We start from the raw sequence: 23,117 nt of genomic DNA on the forward strand, positions 1-23,117 counted from the left end.
CCAGCTGGTAACCTAAGCTCCAGATTGTCTCTAACTGCCGCAGTCTGGCTGGGCACAAAATCACGAGCCACCACACAGCTTGTAGATTCAAACAGCAACTCTTTATTCCCGAACTCACACCAGCCGTATACAAACACGTTCTGGGGAAATCCACGTTCTCTGCCCAAATCCACCTCTCTGCCCAAATTCACGTTCTCTCCCAAATTCACCTCCACTGGGCATCTGTCTCCCAAAATATACTGTCTGAATCCCGTGAGAACTCAAGGGGAACTCAGGCAGCAGGATACGCCCTATTCCCAGCAGGAATAATCTTAAACCTTAAACCTGGAACCTAAACTGGGAACGCCCTAAACCCGATTATGTTAAACCAGGAACACCCTAATCCGCCCTGGTCCTTGAGCAAGGTCAACTACATTCAATGTCACTGCAAAATGTCAGCAACATGGGGTACGCTGGCAAGGAAATTGTCATACCTACTTGGCTAATGGCTCCCAGCATCTAACAATGATTTCTCAAACGTACAGAGGTTTCTGACATCAGTACCAATGTGAACTTGTGTTTTTAAGAATATGTGTGCATACAGAGAAATAGAACTGATCCACAGTGTCCCTGTGCACACCTGTCTGTCCCAGCCACTCCCCAGAGAGGCTGGAAGTGTGACACCCCAGCAGCAGCAAGCACACAGCCTGTCCTGAGTTTGGTCTCTGACCTCCACCCTCCACCCTCCCAGCGAAGGAGCAGGACCCTTGGAAAAGCGGTTGATTGCAGGTCCCTGTCACTGGGCTGGGGGCTCGGGCACTTCAGGCCTTCATGGACCTCCTCAGCCCCTGTCCTCTCCTGGGTGCCAGCCTGGAAGCCTGCTGGGCGCTGGGATGGTCCTGAGCCAGTCACCAGCTCAGTCTGTAGCGCGTGCTCCTGCTTAGTGGATGCCAGGTCCAGGGACCTAAGAAGCTGACCTGACAGAGCAGGTCCCTGTCCCTTGGAGCTTCCCTTGTAATCGAGGGAGACAAACAGTAAGAGGCCCCTGGCTATGAGGGGTGGCTGAGGGAGGAAGTGACGTGGTGTGATGAAGGGTGTGTGGCCAGGAAGAGCCCCTCGCAGTGCCTTCTGGGAAGGGGTGAGTCAGACCCCACCCACACTGCGGAGCCCTGGCCACTGCAGCGCCTTCACCACCCACTGGGACAGCTGCAGAGAAGCACAGGAGCTCTCCAGCCTTCCCTCCAGACCAAGGGGAAGGAGAAGAGTGGAAGCCACAGTGACCCCCACATCCTGTCTGGTGTCACCAGAGGACTTGCAGGTGCTGTAGGTGCTCCCTCTTCCTTGTGCCCAGAGACAGAGCCTCCTGGAGCGCACATGGTTAGAACAGTCAACAGACAGAATCCAGGGAGGAGGGAGACGGTCCTGACCAAGCCCCAACCAAGTGACCAAGGGACAGCCAGAGAAGTCCCAGGACACTCCCAACAGCTGCAGAATAAACATTTGCCTGAAAGGTACAGGCAGCACGCCCAGGATAGACCATGTGCTGGCCATAAAATAAGTCTCAGGACACTTGAGGCCATCGGAATCCCACAGGGTACCTCCCCGACTGCCAGGGTGGAGTGGAAATGGAAAGCAAGAGATACCTGGAAAAGCCCAGGACTTGGAAATGACCTGGGAGTGGAAGAAGTCACAGAGACTAAGAAGCCCTCGGGCTCCACGCACCAAGCCTCAGGGGCCAGTGAGCACACCCGGCAGAACCTGCACCGTGGCCTCTGGGAGAGGAAGTGGGAGGGGAGACAGGAGGGCCCAGGCTGCTGGATGTGGAGCCCGGGGGGCTTGCAGAGGGTCAGGTGCGGACCGTGTGGGTGGATGGTGCAGGGACAGCCTTGCCATTTCCAGCCCCAGTGGCTGGACTTGTCGCTGTAGCCATCAAGATCAAGTCCAGACTTGTCCGCAGGCTCTAGACCTGTGCGCCTTGACCACGACTCTCTCCCTCGTGCACCGCACCCCCTTTCTTGCCCGCTGGCCTTCCTCCCTTACCTGGACCTTGCTGTGCCCAGTGACGCCCTGTCGTCCCTGCACCTCCCTTTGCTGGGCCCCTGCTCTTCTTCCCCAAGCCCTGACAATAAGCAAAGTGTCTTGTTCTCTGCCTACTACTACTCCAGCCAGGTACCGCATCCCTGGGCTGGAGTCAAGGAGCCTAGTCCTCAGGAGAGTGGGATGGTGAAAATGACTGCAGCATTTATTGACTCCCTGCTGTGTGCACCAGCTCTTCATGATGGCGGTGCCATGCAGCCATCTCAGCAGCATGTGGCACGGGTTATCAATCGCATTCACCAGATGCTGAGCCTGAGGCTTCAAAGCCTTAAGCAGCTTGTCCAAGGTCACCCAGGCAGTGGTGGAAATGGCATTTGACCACAGACTTCAAACCCAAAACTTTCAACCACCAAAGTACCAAGCCTTGCTGAGGGGGCTCCCTGGAAGTGCTTGCCCCCGGTGGGGCAGCAAAGGAACAGAAGCAGGAAGAGCCCGTGGGTACAGACAGCCATTGTGCACGCCCCCACGTCCCCTGAAGACACAAAGGCCTCGTTTCTAGGACGGATTGATTTCCATAAGGCATTAGAATGGCTACATTTGTGTCCTTTGGTAATATTCCTCTTCCCACTATAGTGCAGGCCACAATGGTCCTCTTCAAATTAATACAGCAGTAACTGCTGCAGAATCGGCCCCCAGAGGTACAGTGCGATAGACAGAGTAAAAGAGTAACCAGGCCTGTGCACGGTTCCAGTGAAGGTGGTGAGTGAGCCGCGGTGTCTCCCCTCTGCTCCACCCGACTGCTTGACAGGCTGTCCTGGTGACATGTGTTGGAATGCCGAAGGGAATGGCAGCGGATTGCACGTGACATTTTCAGAGGGAAAACGTCTTGCAACCCTGCTACTTACTGAGTATTCACTTACGCAGCCACTGCTGAGTGCCTTGTGTATGCGTGTCCTTGTGACACTGTTACCGCTGTTGACCCGTGACGAGTCCTTGCTTCCCCAATGTTGAAGTATAACACCAGAGAAGCACGCCGAGGCAAGGTCAGAGTGGAAAGTAGAAGTTTATTAAAGGACAGCAGAAAAGACTTCTCCCGGAGGAAGAAGGGGACCCAAGAGGTGGAATCCGTGGAAGTGCGGTTGTTTCCCCTTTTTATAGTTCTTTCAGTGATGGAATGTAGGTGGGAAGGCCCGAGGGGTGGGGCACAGGTGGGCCAAAGAAGTAGTCTGGGCAGGAAGGACTTCTGAGGCAGCATCTTCAAGTTTGCAGTTCATTAACACTTCTATGGGATGGGCTATCTTCAGATCTGTTGGGGGCTGTTTCCTGGACTTCATTAACATTCCGAGAGTTGCTCAACTTTTCCGGAATTCATTCTCATGGCCTCCATTTTAGATTTCACTCAGATATTAGACCAGATTTACCTAACTAGACTGACTTCCTAACTTTAAATCTGGCTTCAACACCACTGTGTCACATGGGGGACTGAGGCCTGGGCGCCACTTGTCCAGAGTCCCAGGGCCAAGGCCTCGTTCCTCACCTTCCACATCCAGTCCACCAGGAATCCCTGTGGCTTCCGTCTTCCGCTGGGATTCGGGATGGGACCCCTCCTCAGCCCCTGGGTTCTTACCACCCAGGCCACGCCATCGTCACATCTCACCCGGATTACTGAGAGCGCGTCCTCAGAGGTCTCCCTGCCTCTGTGCTCCCCAAAGGTCTGTTCTGGACAGAGCGAGGCCTCAGTTCAGAGCCCCCAGCAGCTCACAGCCCACTCAGACTCCAAGCTCGCATGGCCACAAGGGCACAGGGTGCTCTCAGTGACCCCCCGCCCCCGCCCCACCTCTCAGTTCTCATCTTTGGCCTTCCTGCTGCTCCTGGGGTCCAGCCACAGGCCCAGGGCTGTTCTGGGAGCTCAGGCTGCTCCTGCCTGATTCTCACGTGGCCACCACCGCCTGCTGGGCCAGCCTTGGAGCAGCCTGCTGTTTAAAGCTGCAGACCCCTGCCTGGGACCCCTGCCGTTTTCCCACACGCTGGGCCTGCCTACTGTGCAGCCAGTGGGTTCATTCAGTATGATCTTCGACTCCCTCCTGAGGGCAGAGATATCTGCCTGACTCTCTGATGGTCACATCTGGCACCTAGGGGACCCTCCCTGAATGTGTATTGCATTGAACAAACACAGCAGGTGTCTGTGGCCCGGCCAGTAGATCTTTCTCTAGTAGGATGCAGGCTAAAGGAAGATAGAGATGCTGATATTTTGTGAACTCTCAGTTTCAGAAAATATGTTAGCAGCTAGTTCAAAGTTTAAAATGGGCTAGATATGCCAATAGGAGTTAAAAATAAACCCACCTGGGGCTCCTCCTTTGCCACTTTTAGGTTGAACTGGCTTTGCCTCCCATTTAGTCTGTTTTCTATTGCTATGATAGATACCACAGACTGAGTAATTTATAAGGAAAAAAGGTTTATTTTGGCCCCCAGATCTGGAGGCTGGGACATCCAAAAGCAAGGTGCAGGTTCTGGTGAGAGCCTTGTTATTGCGAGGCGGCCAGTTCTTTCCGCACAGGAGGGGATAAGCCCACCTGAGAAAATTAAAGTCTGAAGTAATTTCTGAAGAAATAAAACAAAGTCAGAATTAGTTTTAAGGGAGCACTTCATAGTCCCGGTAGGAGCTTGGAACAGAACAGTTAAAAATGGCTCCAGTTGTTCATTGAGGGGTACGTCAAAGGCAGGGAGAGGTTTCAGTGAGTGGAGTCTTGCTTCCTGATGTCTTGCAGTCGACAGGTTGATTGGCATCTTGGAAAGTCACACCCGTCTCTGGAGTCTGTGTGGCTGCAGCAGGTCACCCCACCTCCCGTGCCGTGTGGGACATGATGCTTATGATTCCGGGCGGCCTTCACCAGCAGGATTACCCCTGGAAGTTCCCAGACACAAGATTTTCCTATTCAGGGGCTACGATGCCGGTTTGGCCCAGGCCCAGTCCACGGATGACTCTCCACGCCTCCTGCTGCCTCAGCATATGGCAGACAAGCGACAGGTCAGAATAGGCAGAAGAGGCGGGCTGCAAGGGTGGGCTCGCCACTTCATGACCTGCTCTCTCAAGAAAGCCACTGATCTGTCCATATGACCTGCTCATCTGCCGAAGGTCCCCCCACCTCTGCACACTCACCTAAGGGACCAGATTCCAACCTGAGTTTTGCAGGGCACAAGCCACATCTGAAGCACAGCACCCCTTAACTGAGCACCTACAGGAGTTCCAGAAGCTGAGGCCTTGGGTTGTTAAGTCTTCGTCCCTTGGTTCTGGTCTGCAGAGTGCCGCTCCAAAATCCAACCTTAGCCGGAGGGACTGGAATGTTCTAGAGACTGTTTCTCAGGCTTCTGCCCATGTGGATCTGTTCTGGGGGCTGTGTGGCTGCCTCCAGGAGAGCCAGAGTGTTCTTCAGGTGACCCTCAGTGCTCCGTGCGTGTTGGCCATGGTGCCAGAGCCCAGCCCAGGCCACCAGGGCAAGGTCAGTGGGAGAGTCCCTAATAGGAATGATCGGGCCAGGACCCTCTGGGGAGCACCTGTTTGTGAGCAGCCCTCCAGAGCATGGCCATCGCTGTGCTGGTGAGGATGAGGGCTAGCAGACCCGTCACAGTGCTGGGGACACCTCTGTGGCTTCTCTTCTGAGGAGGGAGTTTTACATTATCCAATTTACAAATGCATGTATTTGGGGGCTGAGTAACTACATTTGGTGCTTATATTTTTGGTGATTATAATTGACTTAGCAATTATCTTTTTAGTTGCTTTATTTTTATGTTCAGGTATATCTGAAATATATCAAGATATAGGAGGACTCTCAATGTGACATTGTTTGTCGTATAAAACCTTTAGAGCAACCGAAATAGTCCACCGTGGGTGGCTGGAGGACTCGTGGTTGACCCACACAGTGGAACACTGCCCAGACATAAACGTGACACATGAACTTGCTATCACGGAAATGGGAAGCTTCCTACGTGTGGTGTTCTGCTTACCAAAATTGTGCATGCTGAGTCACACTTGTACCCCCCAAAAAGAGACTGCACATGCAGAGCTGTTTATTCTGACATGCACGAAACGTGTTGGGAACGATGTCCAATAACACTGGCTGCTTCTAAGGGGGGACCTGACAGCTGAGAGCCCAGGGAAGAATAACTCATCAATGAACTTGATTTCAGGTATTTTCATTTTTGAACCACATGGAAATTTACTGTTAAAAAGAAAAAGAAATGCCACAGTATATTTTAGATCTTCCCATATCCATACATAGAGATTCATTTGTTATTTTTATATCTGTACAGTGTCCCATTGTGCAGATTGACCATGATTTATTCACCCACCCACTGTCAACGATTCAGGTTGCTCTCAAGTTTTTATATGACAGTGTCACAATGAAAAGCTCCCTTATCTTAATGCATTTCAGACACACCTGAGTGTAAAATTTCCCTGAAGAAAATCCCATTGTAGCGTTGCTCATAATAAAAAAAAAAAGAAGGAAGCAATTCATATGTAAAATAATAAGAGGTTGGATAAATAAAAATTTTACCTGCCAGGAATGGTGGTGTACCCCGATAATCCCAGAGACTTGGGAGGCTGAAGCAAGAAATCAGTGGTTCGAGGCCAGCCTCAGCAACTTAGCAAAGCCATAAGCAACTTAGCAAGACCCTGTCTCAAAATTTGAAAAGTTTAAAAAAGGGCTGGGGGTGTAGCTTAGTGGTAGAATGCCCCTGTGCCAAAAACAAAATAAAACAAAAACCTGTTCTAAATTGTTCTGATTTCCTTAATTTCTGATGCAGACTGATAGGTTTTTCCCTCCTGAGTAAACGCCTTGCCTGTGACCTTGTTATCTCATGTTGTAACACCCCATGCTTCCTATCTTTTAAGTTTTCCTGTTCCAGACCTTCTTCACATTCCATCTTCTTCCCTTTGGTTTGGATGTGAGGTGGCAATCTCATTTATTCTATTGGAGGAAGTATTAAGAATAACAACCACCTGAGACCAAAGAGGTTGCTGCTTCTCACTCTTGAGATGGCCAATGCTCCCTGAATGTGTCTGCTTTCCTAATTAAGTCTCTGACTATGCCTTGGGTGAGGGGGCAAGTGAATATTCAAATAATCGAGTCAGTGAGCTTGAACTTGTCGTGTATATTTCTGCACAGCCCTTGATTGATTAAAGCATTAGTATTATATGCTTTTATTCAGGCCTTACTAGGTAATTGGCCTTCAGGAGAAATTTATACTGTCTCACTAGGGTTAAAATAGCTTTGTCTTCTCTTCTAATTCTTTAGTTCAGAATTAGCTTTTTTTTTTTTTTTTTTTAAATATCATGAGTTCTCTTGTTCCCTTAAACACGTTCTGGAAAATGACTTCATTTTGCTATAACCTGTGGGAAATGGAGTTTGTGGGGCTTTTTCTTTTCTAAAATCCAGCAGTCAGTGAAATTATTTGATACATGAACTGGACAGAACACTTTTCTGTGCTTAAATTTCCTTCCCAGTGAAGGGGAGAAAATGTAATCCTCCCCCACCCCCACACACCCATGCTCATAGTGTGTAGTTGGGGCACACCCCTGTGACAAATGACAGCTACCCGGAGAAGCAAGTTTAGAACCCGTGCAGCTCCATGACTTGGGAGGAAGTAGCTCAAGGTTCAGGCCTAGGTGTCTGCCTCATCTAGCACACCCCTTAAAGAGCAGTGAAATTCAGAGATGTGCCATGGGCAGGGCAGTACGTGGGAGACACCTAGGGAGTAAAGTCCACCCTCGGATCCCGTGCACTTTGAGCTGGTAAGGGGGTGAAACAGAATTCTTATCCACATCTTTTTTTGGTGGGGGCAGGTACCAGGGACTGAACCACTTAATCACTGAGCTACATCCCAGCCCTTTTTATTTTTTATTTTGAGACAAGGTCTTACTAAGTTGCTGAAGCTGCCCATGAACTTGTGATCCTCCTGCCTCAGCCTCCAGAGTCTCCGGGGTTATATGCATGCCCCACTACATCCTCTCTTTAGGCAGAAAAAGGAGGGGGAAGATAGAAAGACCAGTTCTTTTTGTAAATCTCTGTCCTGTTTCTAGGCACACCGGCTGAGAGGGGAGGGGAGGGTGCAGAGAGTTCCCTGTGCCTTGGTTGTCTTCAGCCCAACAATTCTTCATGTCTTTGGAAGGCACATTTTGGATCCTTCACCAAGAAATAAGGTGGACAGGAGAGTGAGCCCTTAGGTATGCAAGACATCGTAATTGCATTTACATATGATGTGTAATTATCATATATTATACATAATTATATGTATAAATAACATGTATTTATGGTTGGGCATGAAGCTCAGTGATAGAGCACTTGCCAACATGCATGAGATCCTTGGTTTGTCCCCAGTACCACAAAAAGAAAATATAAGTTATTTATTAATACTTTCATAGATAATTTGCCCTTCCTCCACAGTACTCTGGAATTATAACTAAAAAAAAAAAAAAGTCAGCAAGTCAGCAAGGAATGTGTATTCAATTTACAGAATTTATCCTATATCCGAATGGATCTTCAAGTTGTTAAGATAGCTATTAAGATAATTTTCATTTATGAAATGTGGATGATCATTATTTTTAGTATCATTTTATTGATTTGTAAAATTCATTTCTTTAATTGATGAAAGATAAATCCAGTGGCTAATCATGTAGACTTTGAAATTACTCAAGTCTGAAAGTCCTATGATACCTGTATCATACAGTATCTGCACTCATCCATTTTCCATATTGGAAATCCCAATGAAGTATTATCTTGGCCTGCTTAGCTTGCCATAATAAGATATAGCAGACTGGCCAGGAGCAGTATTCCATAATCCCAGCGACTCATGACGCTAAGGCAGGAGGATCCTAAGTTGGAGACCAGCCTGGGAAACTTAGCAAGACCCTGTCTCAAAGTGACATAAAAAGGACTGGCCACATAGCTGTGTGGTAGAGTGCTTGCCTAGCATACGTTTAATCCTCAGTACCCACCCCCCCAGACTGGGTGATTTGACAACAGAAATTTATTTCTCTACCATTCTGGAGGCAGAAAGTCTGAGAGTAGGGTGCCAGAAGTGTTGGGTTGGGGAAAGGATTATCCCAGCTCACAGATGGCTACCTCACCTTTTGTCCTCAATTGGTAGAGACACGCAGGTTCTCTGTTGCATGTTCTCATAAGGGTGCCAATACCATCATGTCAGCCCCACCCTCGTGAATGGACTAAAACTAATGACTGTCTGAAGTCCCATCGCCAAATGCTGCCACGTTTGAGGTCAGGGCCTCAGCATGTGAATCCTGGGGTAATACAAGCATTTAGTTTGCAACATGTGTTGTTATGGGGTTAGGATGAAGTGAGGCCCAGGATCCTAGAAGATTCAGTTCTTTCAGGGGTTAAACTACTCCTAGGTTTGGGCAAATGCCCGGTCACTAACTAAGACTTTGAAGTCTGGAACCTCAGGGGAAATCTCTGGAAACTAAGCAACTGGCTCACAAGAACACACCCAGGGAGGCTGACTTGAACTACCTGCGACAATCTCATCATCGAACTCCAGGCCATGAGCAGAGAAGGGCTTTTATATGTCAAGTGGATGAAAATGGATACTCAAAAGAATATTTTGCAACATCTAAAGTGTTAGAGTCTGTAAACAAGTCAAAATAACACCTGGCATTTAGCCAGGGGAATGTTAGAGTTCGTAAACAAGTCTGGATGGCGCCTGGCAAAATGCCAGAGGGAGTGGTTTGAGAAGTAACAAAAGCGAGCCATTAAGTGTGGAGATTCCTGATTGGTTGACTGATGTATCTAGTTTATGCTAATTAGATAAGCTGTGTGGAATGTATAAATACTGCTCCTGTCCTGCAATAAATGGCTCCTACTCCTGCTGTATCAACGTACACAAGTTGCTCGTCACCCCCCTGATTATTTTGCTGCAGCCAGCAGGACTGCGGCACTAAAGATGATATAAAATTCAAGTCTCAGTGTCCCCAGGTGAGATTTATTGGAACACAGCCACTCACATTCCTCGACATGTGGTCAGTTTGCCCACCTGCTCCAGCGGCAGAGTTGAGACTAAAATACTTACTGTTTGGCCTTTACAGGAAAAAGTTTGCCAGGCCCTAATCTACCAACAAAGCTGGCCAATGACTTCTTTTACCTATTCCTAAGTCCAAATCCTAGCTAAAAATGTATTTTAAAAGGTGCAGCGCCGCATCCATCAACATAGAAGAAATGGAGCCAGAGACAGACCTGTATAAAAACTTGCAGAAACTGGTTTATGGGTTGTCCACTTCAAGTTTTCTAATGCCTGGGGGCTGGGGTTGAGGCTCAGAGGTAGAGCGCTCGCCTAGCACATGCAAGGCCCTGGGTTTGATCCTCAGCACCACATAAAAATAAATAAGTGAAATAAAGGTATTGTGTCCAACTACAACTAAAGAAAAAAAAGTTTTCCAATGTTTGTCTGTTCCAGGGAAAAACTGAGAAACCTCAGTAAGAGAACCTCAGTAAAAGAACCTCAGTAAGCTGCTCATGTTTACAACCCTTGGGAGGTTCAGCCTTTATCAGATATGATCTGAGGTCCTAGAATTGGGCCAATCTAGATCAAGAATCACCTTAAGCCTCCTCCTTGATTGACACTTATCCCTCCCATCAAAAGAGAAGGGAGGACAGGAGCTAGCTTGGTGCCTTTTCTCGAATTCAGCACTTTGCAGTGAAAATTGGTGACACTCTTCTTATCAGGCCACTTCCTTTATGATGGTTTTTGTTTTGTCCCCCTTCCACCCAAAGGTGATTTTAAAGGATGTGGACTCGCTTCTCTATGTGGACACTGACGTCCTCTTTCTGAGACCTGTCGATGACATCTGGAAGCTTCTGCGGCAGTTCAACTCCACCCAGCTGGCAGCCATGGCCCCAGAGCATGAAATCCCCAAGATCGGCTGGTATAGCCGCTTTGCTCGCCACCCTTTCTATGGCTCTGCGGGAGTTAATTCAGGGGTCATGCTGATGAATCTAACTCGGATAAGAAGTACCCAGTTCAAGGTAAGAGTGCTTTGGAATTTCTTTTACAGATTGGGAGTTGTCAATCGTGACATGCCTGGGTCGTCCATGCGCTGATTCAGGGAATGTGGCAGGTGGCCTGCAGGTGCGGATGGACGATGGACGTCCCTAGAGGAAAGGGTTTAATCTGGAAAGTTATAGGGTATTTGTTTATTTGGGGAAAGCCCAGATGGCTATGGAATGTGTCGCTTTTACAGTTCCCGCCCAGGGATAAGCTGTGGCACTTCTGAACTCTGCATATCCAAGGCTTCCAAAGCCATGCAAAAAAATTTGGGGATCACTCTAGCCACATGTTGACAGGAGTATGCAGAGATAGTGATGCAGGGGTGTTTGTGGTCTCATATTTTATCCTAGGAGAGAACTGGAAACCACCTAAATAAATCAGAAAAAAGAACCAGTAAAAACAATTATCCTCAGATTAAAAAGAAAGTTAATTATGGCTGGCGTAGAGCTCGGCGGTGGTGGTAGGGCCCTGGCCTAGACTGCACAAGGCTCTGTGACTGGTCCCCAGCCTTGAAAAACATTTAAAAAGGATAGGTTAGTGTATAAGTGAGACAAATAAGATCTCTAAAAAGAACCAAGTGAGAAAAACCTACATGTAGCAAGTGTATCATGGCACTGTAGTGTGCTCATGTTGATGGCTTAGAAGTTTCCAGAACACCTAGACTGTTAACTGTTCATTGTGGATGCTTCTGGGGAAACTGGGAATGAGATTTGGAGGAGGAGAGTGAAAGAAATATTCTTACTTTTTGAATTTTTATCTCTATGTACTAACTGAATATATAATATGTCACATTTAAGAGTCAATAATCGTTTAAGATACTACAATTTTGCTATCTGTGTTTTGCTTCTGTACTTCAGAGATGAGAAATCAGCCTAAGAAATAGGTTCAGTGTCAGGCATGGGTTTCAGAATAGAAGCGGCAGGTCCGCCGTCCAGCTCCAGGTCAGTGGGCATCCGTGTGTCTACCAGGAAGCCCACACCCTGCAGCCCTGATTTTGCTTTGTCCCAGGCCTGAGGCTAGCAGCAGCCCTCTGTGCTCCGTCCTGAGAGGTGCTTCTCAGTGGACACGGTCCCCTGGCTCCGCCTCAGCTGCTCTGATGGTGTCCTCTCTTCCAGAACAGCATGACTCCGACAGGCCTGGCTTGGGAGGACATGCTGTACCCGCTGTACCAGGCGTACAGGAACGCCATCACGTGGGGGGACCAGGACTTGTTAAATATCATCTTTTACTTCAACCCAGGTAGGTCCTCGTTCACAAAGGTCGTGTGTGGGGAGAGGAGGGACGCCCACCTGGCTCCACAGAGACACCCCGGGTCTGGCTGCTGTTGACTGGGCCCGAGTGGGGCAGAGGGGCTGTGTCCCCTGCTCCTGCCCTTCCATCTGCCCCCTGGGTGTCCGGTGGAAGAGGAACCTCAGCTCCATCACAAAAGACCAGATGTTGAGGTCTCCAGCTCGGGCCTCCGTTTTGAGGGACTGTCTTTGCGACTCTGCGTCACTACTCTTCCAAGAAGTCAGTCAGGTAAGATGCACAGGTCGAAATGGCAATGGGGTGTATGCCCATGTGTGGCTACAAGTACGTGACATAAACTCGCTGCCCACCTTCCTCTACTGAGGCATCCAAAGGGTCCTCACGGTTGCCTTCCCAGAAACCCTCATAGCCCATTGCAGACTATTTGAGGATGAGATTGGTGAGTAAATGCTCTTCAAAGGCCATCGAAAGGAGCTTCACAATTAGACATGAGTCCCCTGTCTTTAGTGGTCGCGGAACCAGCTGAGTTTAATGGCTTCCCTACTCGTACCTAGATCCCCTGAGTAAAAATATCATAAAGTGATTTTGAAGCTGCTTCCGAATCCTGGTTCCAGGCAGGTGAAGTAAGTCACCAAGTTTTAGATCCCCTCTGCCTGTTCCTTGTTGGCCGACTTTGATCTTGTTTCACACTCCACCCTAGAGCCTCTAACTGGAATCCAGCAATGTCCCTCCCACTGTCCGTTTCCCTCCATTTACATGGTCTGTGAGCACCATGTGTGACCCGGACCAACGACATTTGAAAACAGGATGTGTCACCTTTACCCCTAGGAAGGAGAGAGGGAGGCTATGTGGGCTGCGACTCTGGAAATACACATTCATGTGCCGGTCGCTTGGGTTGCTGTAGATGAAGCAGCCACATAAACCCATGGTCCACCTAGAGTGCCATTGTTATTAGCGTCTCTTGTAGCCAGTGACACGGCTTTTTAAAATGTGTTTGAAACTCATTAGGTAAAAATGTTTTAGAACTCTTGCTATAATTAGATAGTAAAAAGCTGTGGGGATGTAATTGCAATGCTGGGTAATAAACTGGCTCAAGAGGAGTCGGCCCAAGCCCATGGGTCCCTGCAGGTGGCTCCTCCCACAGGACCCTGGGGCAGGCGGCTCCTTCCAGGGAGGAAGACTGAGCTCACACCCTGACAGGGGAGTTTAAGTCAGGAGCAGAGTTCTGTGGAGTCTGAAAATCTGACATGAGCCCAAAGAGAACTCTCTAGAAAGAGATACAGAGCCGACTGCACGGAGGCAGGCTAAGCGAGGGGGAGACTCGATAAGTCTGGGGGCTCTCACAACAGGTGGGTCAGGCCACACAGGCTCCACGGGATGGCTGCAGGAAGGCCTGGTGGGCTCTGCCGTCTTGGCCTCTCCCCCTGCCTGTCTGGCTGCTTGCTGTCTCCCCCACACCTTGGTTTGCCCAAGGCCCATTTTGGTGGCCAGGTCAGCATGATCATAGGAGTCCACTAGCTAAAATGATGGCTTTCTTATGTTTCCAATTCAAGACAGACAGACAGACACTGACCTCGCTTGGCTATGAAGACCCCCCTCAGTCCAGTCAATAGCACCGGCCATGCAGCCATGTGACATTTCCCTCTCAAAGTGATCACTTAGATCTGCTTCTTCTTCTGGGGCCATTTCTAGAAAAGTGGGCTGTGGGCAGGGAAGAAAATGACCCCAACCAGGTACAGATGACTAGGTGGAGCACCCAGCCAGAGGGGCAGCAGGAGAGCTCTGCCAAAGGGGGCAGAAGGGCGGGCACCCTGTGACCGTCAGACGCTGATGTGAGCTGAGTGCACGACCCGAGGGAGGCAGGAGGGGCCATCGTCACAGGGACAGCCCTCCCCAGTGGCCTTATTTAAGCCTTGCTCTCCTCCTGCCAGGATGGATGTGCAGTCCCCAGAAACGGCTAGCATCGGGTGGCAGTGAGGGCCGCACTCTGGGGTTGACACAGCCGATGGCTTCACAGCAGGACCGTTCAGGGAAACGATGGCAAACTCAGCGTGGGGCGTCTGGGAAGTTCACGAGCCCTGAGACAGAGCACGAGAGAAGAGTGGGAGGTGCCAGGTCTGTGACAAGGGGTGGTCTCCACTTTGTGTCCTTCCTGTTGCAAGGCCCAGCACCTTCAGGGAAGTTGGTCTTCAGAGTTGGGGTTGAATTAATGGAAGTGAGAGGAAGGAGGGGAGGGGCAGGGCCAATGGAGGGAAAGAGGGCACAACCAGGAACAGGAGAGAAGCAGGAGGAAGGACAGCCATTGTGTGGCGGACGAGGCACAAGCTCCACCTCATTCATTCATCCAGGGTTATTTTTTGAGAACCTACTGGGCGCCCGCCACTGGGTAGGTGCTGGGATCAGAGAGCAGAAGCGCAGGTCCTGCTGTCATGGAACTTGCCTGTTACTGGGAGAAGAAGACTCCCAAAGAGTCCCCTGTCCTTCGGAACCACTGAGATCTGATGGTGGGCTGGAAGGGGGAGGGCCCCCTAGATTGCATAATAAGAAACGTCTTCTTGGAAGAAGGTGCATTCTAGAAGAAAAGAGGAGACTGGGAGAGCTGAGTTCCAGGAAAGGGCTTCACAAAAATGAACGCTGGGACAGTGCAGCCAGCAGCCTAGCCTGTTGGCACGGTGGCTCTCAGTGACCATGTTGCCATGAGGTAGAAGGGGTCGGGTGTGAACAGAAAGGAACCGGAATGTGAGGAGCAGCCGACCCACAGGGCTTTGCCCTGGCTGAGCCCTGGAGGCCAGTGTGGGCCTGGGAGCCCAGGGTCTCACGTGCACAGAAGTTCAGGAGCTTCTTCACATAAAACTGAGAGATACAAAGACCAAGGGCTCCAAATAGGTTGGCTTTGAAAGGACTTTTGGTATGTGACAGAGGTTGGAGCTTTTGGGGGTCTGGGATTTTAAAGTCATGTGTGGTGTTATTCCTTCAGCAGTAAGTCCACCTGAGCTGTCTGTTTTAAACATCAGACTTTGACAGCCCTGAGAACCAGGCCTACAATAGACCCATTTCAGAGCAGGTTATTGATCATGTGCTAAGTAACTACCCTAGTGCGCTCCGGGGTTGGCTAGCTGATCTGCAGGGGGTTCCGCCCTCAGCCCTCTCCATGACACTGCCTTAGCCCCCTCTGTCTTTCCGTCCCCGACAAAATGGGGATCTCACAGTGTAAACCCTGCAAGGTGGAGCTGTAAATAAAGGACACATCTGTCACCCTTAACTGCCACAATGGATTTCCCTCTGTTTCTAGTGACTCGAGAGGAATTTCTCTTCTGCCACTGACTGCATGCAGTCCTCGTGCCCTGCCCTCCCTGTGGCTCCTGCTAAACCAGTCGGGCCGTCTCCTGTGAGCTTAACTCTGGAGCCCAAGAGCAAAACAGTAGCCAAGGCTGGTTCACCTGCACTGCTCAGTCCCCAGCCCAGATGGCCGGAGCTGCCCTCCTTCCTGCCTGCATCAGCGCCACCTCCACTGGATGAGCTTCCTCCTCTCCTCTCGAAAGAACAAACTCATTCTCTTTTGCTTCACAAACTAGAATGGAAGTTAATTACTTGCATCCTTACATAGGTTTCTATGTTTTGAATATTTTAGGCCAGAGCAAAATTACTTTTTTCAAAGTGATTTTTATTGGTACATTATAATCATACATCTTAGGGGGTGCATGACGTCACATTTGTACCTTCAGGTAACATGATTTCATCAATGTCATGCCCTGCTTGCTCTAGTCTACTGATCCTATTTTTATTGGTATTTAATTAGCATTATAATTTTATTTATATATATTCATATATGAATTATAATTATATATAAAGGCTGCATTCATTGTGGTTCATTTGTACATAGATGTAGCATCATTTGGTAGATTTTGCCCCAACTATGTAACAGGAAGGGTTATATGCAAAGCATGAAGTGGCCCCTGTTGTACGTCCTTCCCAGACCTTCCCCTCTCCCCTCCTCTCCGTCCCTTCTTGGGCTCTATCTGTCTCCCTTCTGTTTCCCTGAGACGTCTTTCTTTATCCTTTCTCTCTGCCCGCCTCTATAGCTTCCATGTCTGTGGCAAAACGTTCATCAACCCTTGACTTCCTGGGTCTGGCTTATTTCCCTTCGCATGATGTTGTCCAGTTCCATTCATTTGCTGGCAAATGTCATAGTTTCATTCTTCTTTGTGGCTGAGTAAAACTCCGTTGGGTATCTATCCCACAGTTTCCTCATCCGTTCTTCCGTTGACGGACATCTGGGCTGGTTCCACTTGGCTGTTGGGAATGGCACAGGGCAATGTGTTCCTGAGACAACTTTTTTCCTTTTGCCTGCTTCATTTGAAGAGCTCACCTTTGTCCCAGGAAAACTAAGGTCATTTGTCTTTTCTAAAACACAGTCTGAGCTGGGTGTGGTGGCACACACCTGTAGTCCCAGCTACCTGGGAGGCTAAGGGAGGAGGATTGCAAGTTTGAGGTGAGACTCAGCAACTTAGCGAAACCCTGTCTCAAAAGTAAGAGACCTGGAGATGCAGCTCAGTGGTAGCACACTTGCCTAGCATGGGTGAGTCCCTGGGTTCGATGGCCAGTACTGCAAATATACACACACTCCCTGATTTTCAAGCATTTTCCCTCCATCTTGTCCTCTGCGACTGTTCTTCCAAGTCTCTGTGGCTGGCTGTGAGAATTCCATCCTTACCTCACCTCCTGGGGATGAGCTCTCCCTCCAGGACTACTGAAAGCACCATTCATCTCGCTCCTACTGTGCACCATCTCCAAGAGCATAAAGCCCCAGGGGCAGGAGCAGCCCCTTATCACGCACCAACCTGGTTCCCCGCAGCAGAGCACAGAACAAAGCCGGCGTGGACTGTGCGCTCAGTATGTTTTGCGTTGTTCTGGGAGATTCTGCAGGGTGTGAAGATGCGAATTGAATTCTGTCTGGAATCCCGTTTCCTATTTGAGATCCTACAGCTGAGATTCTTAGCTGGTCTTTATGAGATTTATAAATCCCTGAACTTGTAAGCAAATGTTCTTTATGAGCCTATATACGTTCCCAGTTGTATTTTTCCAAAGTCAGGGTGTACAGCTTTCATTGGATTCTCAGACAGATCTGCGACCTATAAAATGTTAAGAATGACTGGCCACCTGCGTGTCCAGGAGCAATTGGAATAGGTATTTATCACAGGTGGACTCTGTTCGAAAGTAGTCCTGGCTCGTTCAGTTGAAGTACTCTGGTTTCCCCTTCTAGTAACCTAACGCCCACCACCTCACCATGACGCTGACGGTGGTGACAGGTAGTGTCGCTGCTTGTGTTCTGCTTCTTAGTGCCAGCCCCTATTCCCAGCATGCGTCTAACACCCTCCACCTCCCATCAGGTGGTGTCTGTGCTTCTCCCCACTTTACAGAGGATGAAACTGAAGCACGGAAAGGCCATGTGGCGTGTTTGGATTGACTCCACCAGTGGTGGAGCCCTGTGTTCCAACCCCGCAGAGGTTGAGTGCAGAGCCAGTTCTCAGCCGCTCTGCTGTCAGGTCACAGCCAACAGGGGGGATTCAGGCCTCAACTGAGGCCAAGTGTCTCAATAACACCAAGGTTAGAGAGCCAGCAGGGGGTAGAAGCCAATTTGAACCAACATCTGTCCGACTCCCAAGCCGTGGCCATTTCTACTTCCTGCCACGTAGTGCCCCTTACTGGGTCCAGGCCTCTTCAGAGGCCACTGTGGGAGAAAGGTGTCCTTGTGCACGAGGTCCTAAGGCGCTTGCCAGAAGCGAAACCCTCACCAGTGCTAAGCTCCCAGAAGGCAGGGCTGGACTTGCCCAGGATCTGCTTTGTTCCCAGCACGCACAGCGGGCACTCAGCAGATGTTATTGATTCAGTCAATGGATTGATAAAAGCAGAGATGGGTTCTAGACCGATCCGTGAAGCTGGGAACCTTAGCAGGTTCGATTCAAATGCCCAAGCAGGTGTCCTGTGTGGCTGATGCAGACCATCGAGTCACGGAGGAAGTCGCTGGGCACCGCTGGGCTTCTCGTCCCTCCGGTCCTCACATCCAGCCTTGCAGTAAACGCAGAAAGGCCCCACAGGGGACAGAGATGTGGGTTCAGATCTAGGGATTGTGACTTGAAGGTGGCCACCACACTCGCGGACTGTGAACCTGCAGTGTGGGGGTAAGGGGGGGACAAGCGAGGGGGAATGGGGTGCTCCGGGAAGAGGAGAGCGGGTGCTGTGTGCCATGAGGCGTTTGGGAGGGTCCTGATGCCTCTGGCCAGTCAAACACCAAGCTGCAGAAATATACATGGTCTGCATGAGGCAGGGGGGTGCTGGTCCTTGGTTCTCTGGTGTCCATACTGGAGCCTTCTGTAAGTAACCTGTTTTGGGGGGGTGGGTCCTGGGGATGGAACTCAGGGGCACTCCACCACTGAGCCACATCTCAGCCCTATTTTGTATTTTATTTAGAGACAGGGTCTCACTGAGTTGCTTAGGGCCTTGCTAAGTTGCTAAGGCTGACTTTGACCCTCCTGCCTCAGCCTCCCAAGCCACTGGGATCACAAGCGTGCACCACCGTGCCTCTTAAAGGTGGTCCTCTCCGTGAGGAGGGAGGCCATCGGCCCGGGAAGAAGCACGTCCACCAGGGTTGATTGGCTGTAGCCCTTCCTTGGGCTCACAGGGCCCTCCTCACCTTCAGTGATGCCTTTGCAGAGAGCTGTGATCTGATCCTACTGCTCGGGCCTCAGCCTGACAGGCCTCAGGCCCGGGAGCTGGCAGCTCAGGCTCAGGAACTTACTGCCATTCGCATAGTAACTGCAGTCAGCAAGGGGGAGTCTTCCGTGTCCAGTAGGATTAGAGGGGCAGTCTCAGTGTCGGCACTCCAGCTCTTGTGGGGGCTCTCGTGTTCACTGTAGGACATGACAGCATCCCTGTCCCCTATAGGATGCTTAGAGCACCCGAGCAGATGCCAGTAGCAGCCTCCCCGTACCTAATGGTGGCAAGACCCTGTTGGGGAAGAGTCTTCCAAAGGTGAACCAGCATGCTTCAGAGATGCACACTCACACACGTGTGCACACGCAGAGCACTGTGCACATGCTCGTCCTGGGGGAGGCTTTGGAGATGCACACTCACACACATGTGCACACACAGAGATGGTGCACATGCTCGTCCTGGGGAAGGGCTTCATCTAAAGAGGAATCCCGGCCTCCATCCAGAGTGGGTCTGTCCATTTCACAAAATCTTTCCTAGGAGTTGGTTCTAGGGCTGGGAATGGAGCTCAGGGGAAGAGCACATGCTGAGTAAGCATGCGGCCCTGTTCTAACCCCAGCACCACCCCCAGAAATGAGTTGATCAAGCTGCCAACAGTACTGAGTACTGCTGTGTGCTTGACCCTCTGCTAAACATTTTCCATGTATTTAAAAAAATTCAGTTGTCAAAATCAGAGGGATAAACTGCTGGGCACGGTGACTCATGCCTGTACTCCCAGGCATGGGATTACGGGAGGCTGAGACAGGAGAATCTCTAGTTGAAAGCCAGCCTCGGCAAAATCGAGGCACTAAGCAACTCAGTGAGACCCTGTCTCTAAATAAAATACAGAATAGGGCTGGGGAGGTGGCTCAGTGGTCAAGAGCCCCTGAGTTCAATCCCTGGTACAGAGAAAAGAAAAAAAAATCAGAGGGAAGCCCTGCTATTTTCACTCTGCAGATGCGGAGTTCAAGGACATGGGTGACTGGGACTTGGGCCAGGCTGTCTGGTGCCCTGACTTGACTTCCTTTGTTTTGGATGAAACTCTTATCGTCGTCAGTGGGTGTGACTTCAGTTCATGATCTCAGGATGTTGTCAGGTTTGCTGAAATTTGGTCTGAGTCGCAGTCGCCCTCGTGCCTGTTGAAATGGCGCCGGCTGACCGGCGGGCCTGAGCCGGTGGCTTGCCCCTGTCTCCGCAGAGCGCCTCTACCTGTTCCCCTGCCAGTGGAACTACCGGCCGGATCACTGCATGTACGGGAGCAACTGCCGAGAGGCTGAGCGCGAGGGCGTGTCGGTCCTGCACGGCAACCGGGGCGTCTACCACGACGACAAGCAGCCCACCTTCAAGGCGCTCTATGAGGCCATGCGGGACGTAAGTGGCACTGCTGAGCCCGCGTGCGCACGCCACCTGGGGCGCCGTGGTCGCCAGGCCCTTCGCAGTGCAGATATTCCCAGAGCCTGGGGTTTCACCAGTTCCCCCCGCCCCCCAGCCACCACATCACCAAATCCCCTTGTCCCCAGGACCATAACTGCGTCTGCTCCTGACTTGATATTTCCACATAAGTCTCTCATCCTTTCTGACTTAAATTCACTTTGGGAGGAAGTCTCATATCAAAAGAGAACTCCTGTGCCCTTTGCCCTGGGAGGGGTCCCAGGATAGGGTAAAGACGACCCAGGAGAAATAAGATGGCACTACCCGGTTCCAGTCCAGTGTTTCCTGTCTGCCAGCTCTAAGCCCTGGAGCAGTCGGGAGCCCAGGGGGACGGTTAGGACAAAGAGCTGAAGGGAGGCGGCAGCAGGCCCGTGTTCACCCACCTGAAGCAGTGCGAGAGGGCTTGTCGTTTCCCACCAAAGGGCCCAGGGCCAGGGTCGGGGGGGTGCCACAGAGGTGGCAGGAGCCTTCCCACTGCCAGGGAGCCCCAGACAGAGGCTTTTACACCTCGTGGACCCATGAGCCAGGGATGGAGGGAGGAAAGGAGAAGCAGATCAGAGTGGAAAGGCACGGAGCCAACGTGGAGAGAAGTGGCAGAGCCCCCGCCCCTGGTAAGGTGGCCTCCATGGTTTGAGTGTTTGCATGGATGGCCCAGGGCGGAGGCCTGACCACTGCAGAGCCAAAGGGGTGGCTGACGCCTGTGATCCCTGCTACTCAGGAGGCTGAGGAAGGAGGACCACAAGTTGGAGGCCAGCCTAGGCAACTTAGCAAGATCATTAGCAAGATCCTGTTTCAAAGTAAAAGTGGTACAATCCTCAGTACCTTAAAAAAAAAAAAAAAAAAAGTCACCTGTGCTGCTGTGGCACCAAAGCAGCCAGAGAGTGAACAGGTGAATGGCTGTCCCCACATCCTGATGAGATCTTTCAGTAGTGCTGAAATTTGAACTTCATATGGTTTCCTCCTGAATCACCAGGCTCAGGCCTGAGCCACCCGGCTGGCACAGAGATGACCACTTGTGAGAGAGACTGCGAGTTCACAAAGTCTATAGTCTCTCTAGTCCCCCTTCCCGAAGCCTGCCCACCCTAACAGGCCTCTTAGAGACTTCTTCTTAAAGGCCCAGGATTTCACAAACAGGCTTGGCAGGAGTGCGGCAGGACATGGCGACACACCGTGTGTCTGTGACAGGGCATTTTACCTGACACCACCGGAGAACTCCAAGGGGAGCCCCAGGCCTGGCCCCTCGTGCAGCCAGAGCTTGGCACACACCTGGGCCGATGCCACTGCCCACCTGCATTCCCCGGGCCTGGCTTCCAAGGGCCAGGCGACTCAGCTACATCCAACCTCTGTTCTAACTCAGGGGTGTTTTCACGTGTAGTTATTCAAACACTGAGTCCAGGGCCGGGCGCAGTGGCCTTGCTAAGCAGGCAGCTAGCAGCCAGGGCCTCTCGGCTTTCTCTTGCCCATCAGCCCTGGCCTGGGCCAGGAAGTTGTGCTCCTTGGGTTACAGCTCATCTCGTCTGTTTTCTCAGGGGTCAGAAAGAGGCCAGAGAATCTAGTTTCATAAATAATTCCACCAACTCACTCTGTGACGCTCCTCAGTTGGGACTAAAAACAATTTTCACTCAGGCCTTTGAATCCAGAAAACCCCAAATGGCAGTGTGAGTGCCCCCGGCCAGACTCTATCCTAACAGTGTCCTCCCTCCCCACCGGCCATGGTGCTGTGCCTGTGGTCGGGGTCAGAGCCTGGCCGTGGGCCTGGAAACATAGGCTCAAGTTCCTATTCTGTCACTTTCCAGTGGCTAATCCTTAACTGTGCTTTCAGCCTCCGGCCTCAGAATCCTTGTCTGTGCAGTGGAGATCATTATGCTGATTAGCCACCTCAGGAGAAGGTCGTGAGAACCCAGCAAGACGACAGTTTTCAGCTTTTAGGACACCACCTGACAACTGTCAGCAATAGGGCAGACTCTTCCACTAGCAGGGACCTCAGCCAATCCTGGGACTTGGTCAGATGGAGACCTCGGTGATGGGAACCCAGAGGAGGTCCTGCTAAGCAGAAGGACCGGGGCTGAGTCCCCAGGCAGGAAGGAATTCCATGTGCCCAAAGGACTGGGAGGAGGCCACCATGTCCAGAATGAGAAGGGTCCCAGGTCACCTTGGGCCTCTAAGACCAGGGAGGAGTTGGACTCCTCGTTGCAATGGGAAGCCCTGCCAGAAGGTGGGGGACTCTGATTTATGTTTGGAAACACCCCTGAGGCAGCCTGGTGGAGGGGCGCGGGAGCGGAAGACAAAGGCGCTCTGTACCTGGGCTGCACCACTCAGGGAGGGTCCGCAGCAGGGGCTCGCGGGAGGGATGCAGAGGGAGGGCCTTGCTCTGGCTGACTGTCAAGCTGGTGCTTCAGGACTTGCTGAGGGGTGGGCCGAGGGGCGCGGGGAAGAGGAGTCCAGGAGGACTCCAGGTCCTCCTGCTGTTCTGCTGGTTGGGGACACGGTGATGGACAGGGGCAGAGTCATGCCCACCTCAAGGGTGCAGCAGTGGCATAGATAATGCTATTGAAGAACAGAGTGTCCCAGCCCTGACCGGGGCCCATGCACTCCTGTACTGTGTCAGTCAT

At 51.0% G+C, this 23,117-nt stretch overlaps 1 protein-coding gene across 1 annotated transcript in view; it reads left to right on the plus strand.

Annotated features, from left to right (window-relative positions):
• Nucleotides 1-23,117, plus strand: part of Gxylt2 (glucoside xylosyltransferase 2) — a 64,584-nt gene that overhangs the window by 36,632 nt on the left and 4,835 nt on the right. The window contains exons 5-7 of the mRNA XM_048786957.1: nt 10,803-11,054; nt 12,192-12,315; nt 20,273-20,445. Coding sequence (XP_048642914.1) covers nt 10,803-11,054; nt 12,192-12,315; nt 20,273-20,445 — 549 coding nt within the window. The remainder of the gene's footprint in view (nt 1-10,802; nt 11,055-12,191; nt 12,316-20,272; nt 20,446-23,117) is intronic.

This window comes from Marmota marmota, unplaced genomic scaffold, assembly GCF_001458135.2.
Source record: "Marmota marmota marmota unplaced genomic scaffold, marMar, whole genome shotgun sequence".
NCBI classification, from domain to species: domain Eukaryota; kingdom Metazoa; phylum Chordata; class Mammalia; order Rodentia; family Sciuridae; genus Marmota; species Marmota marmota.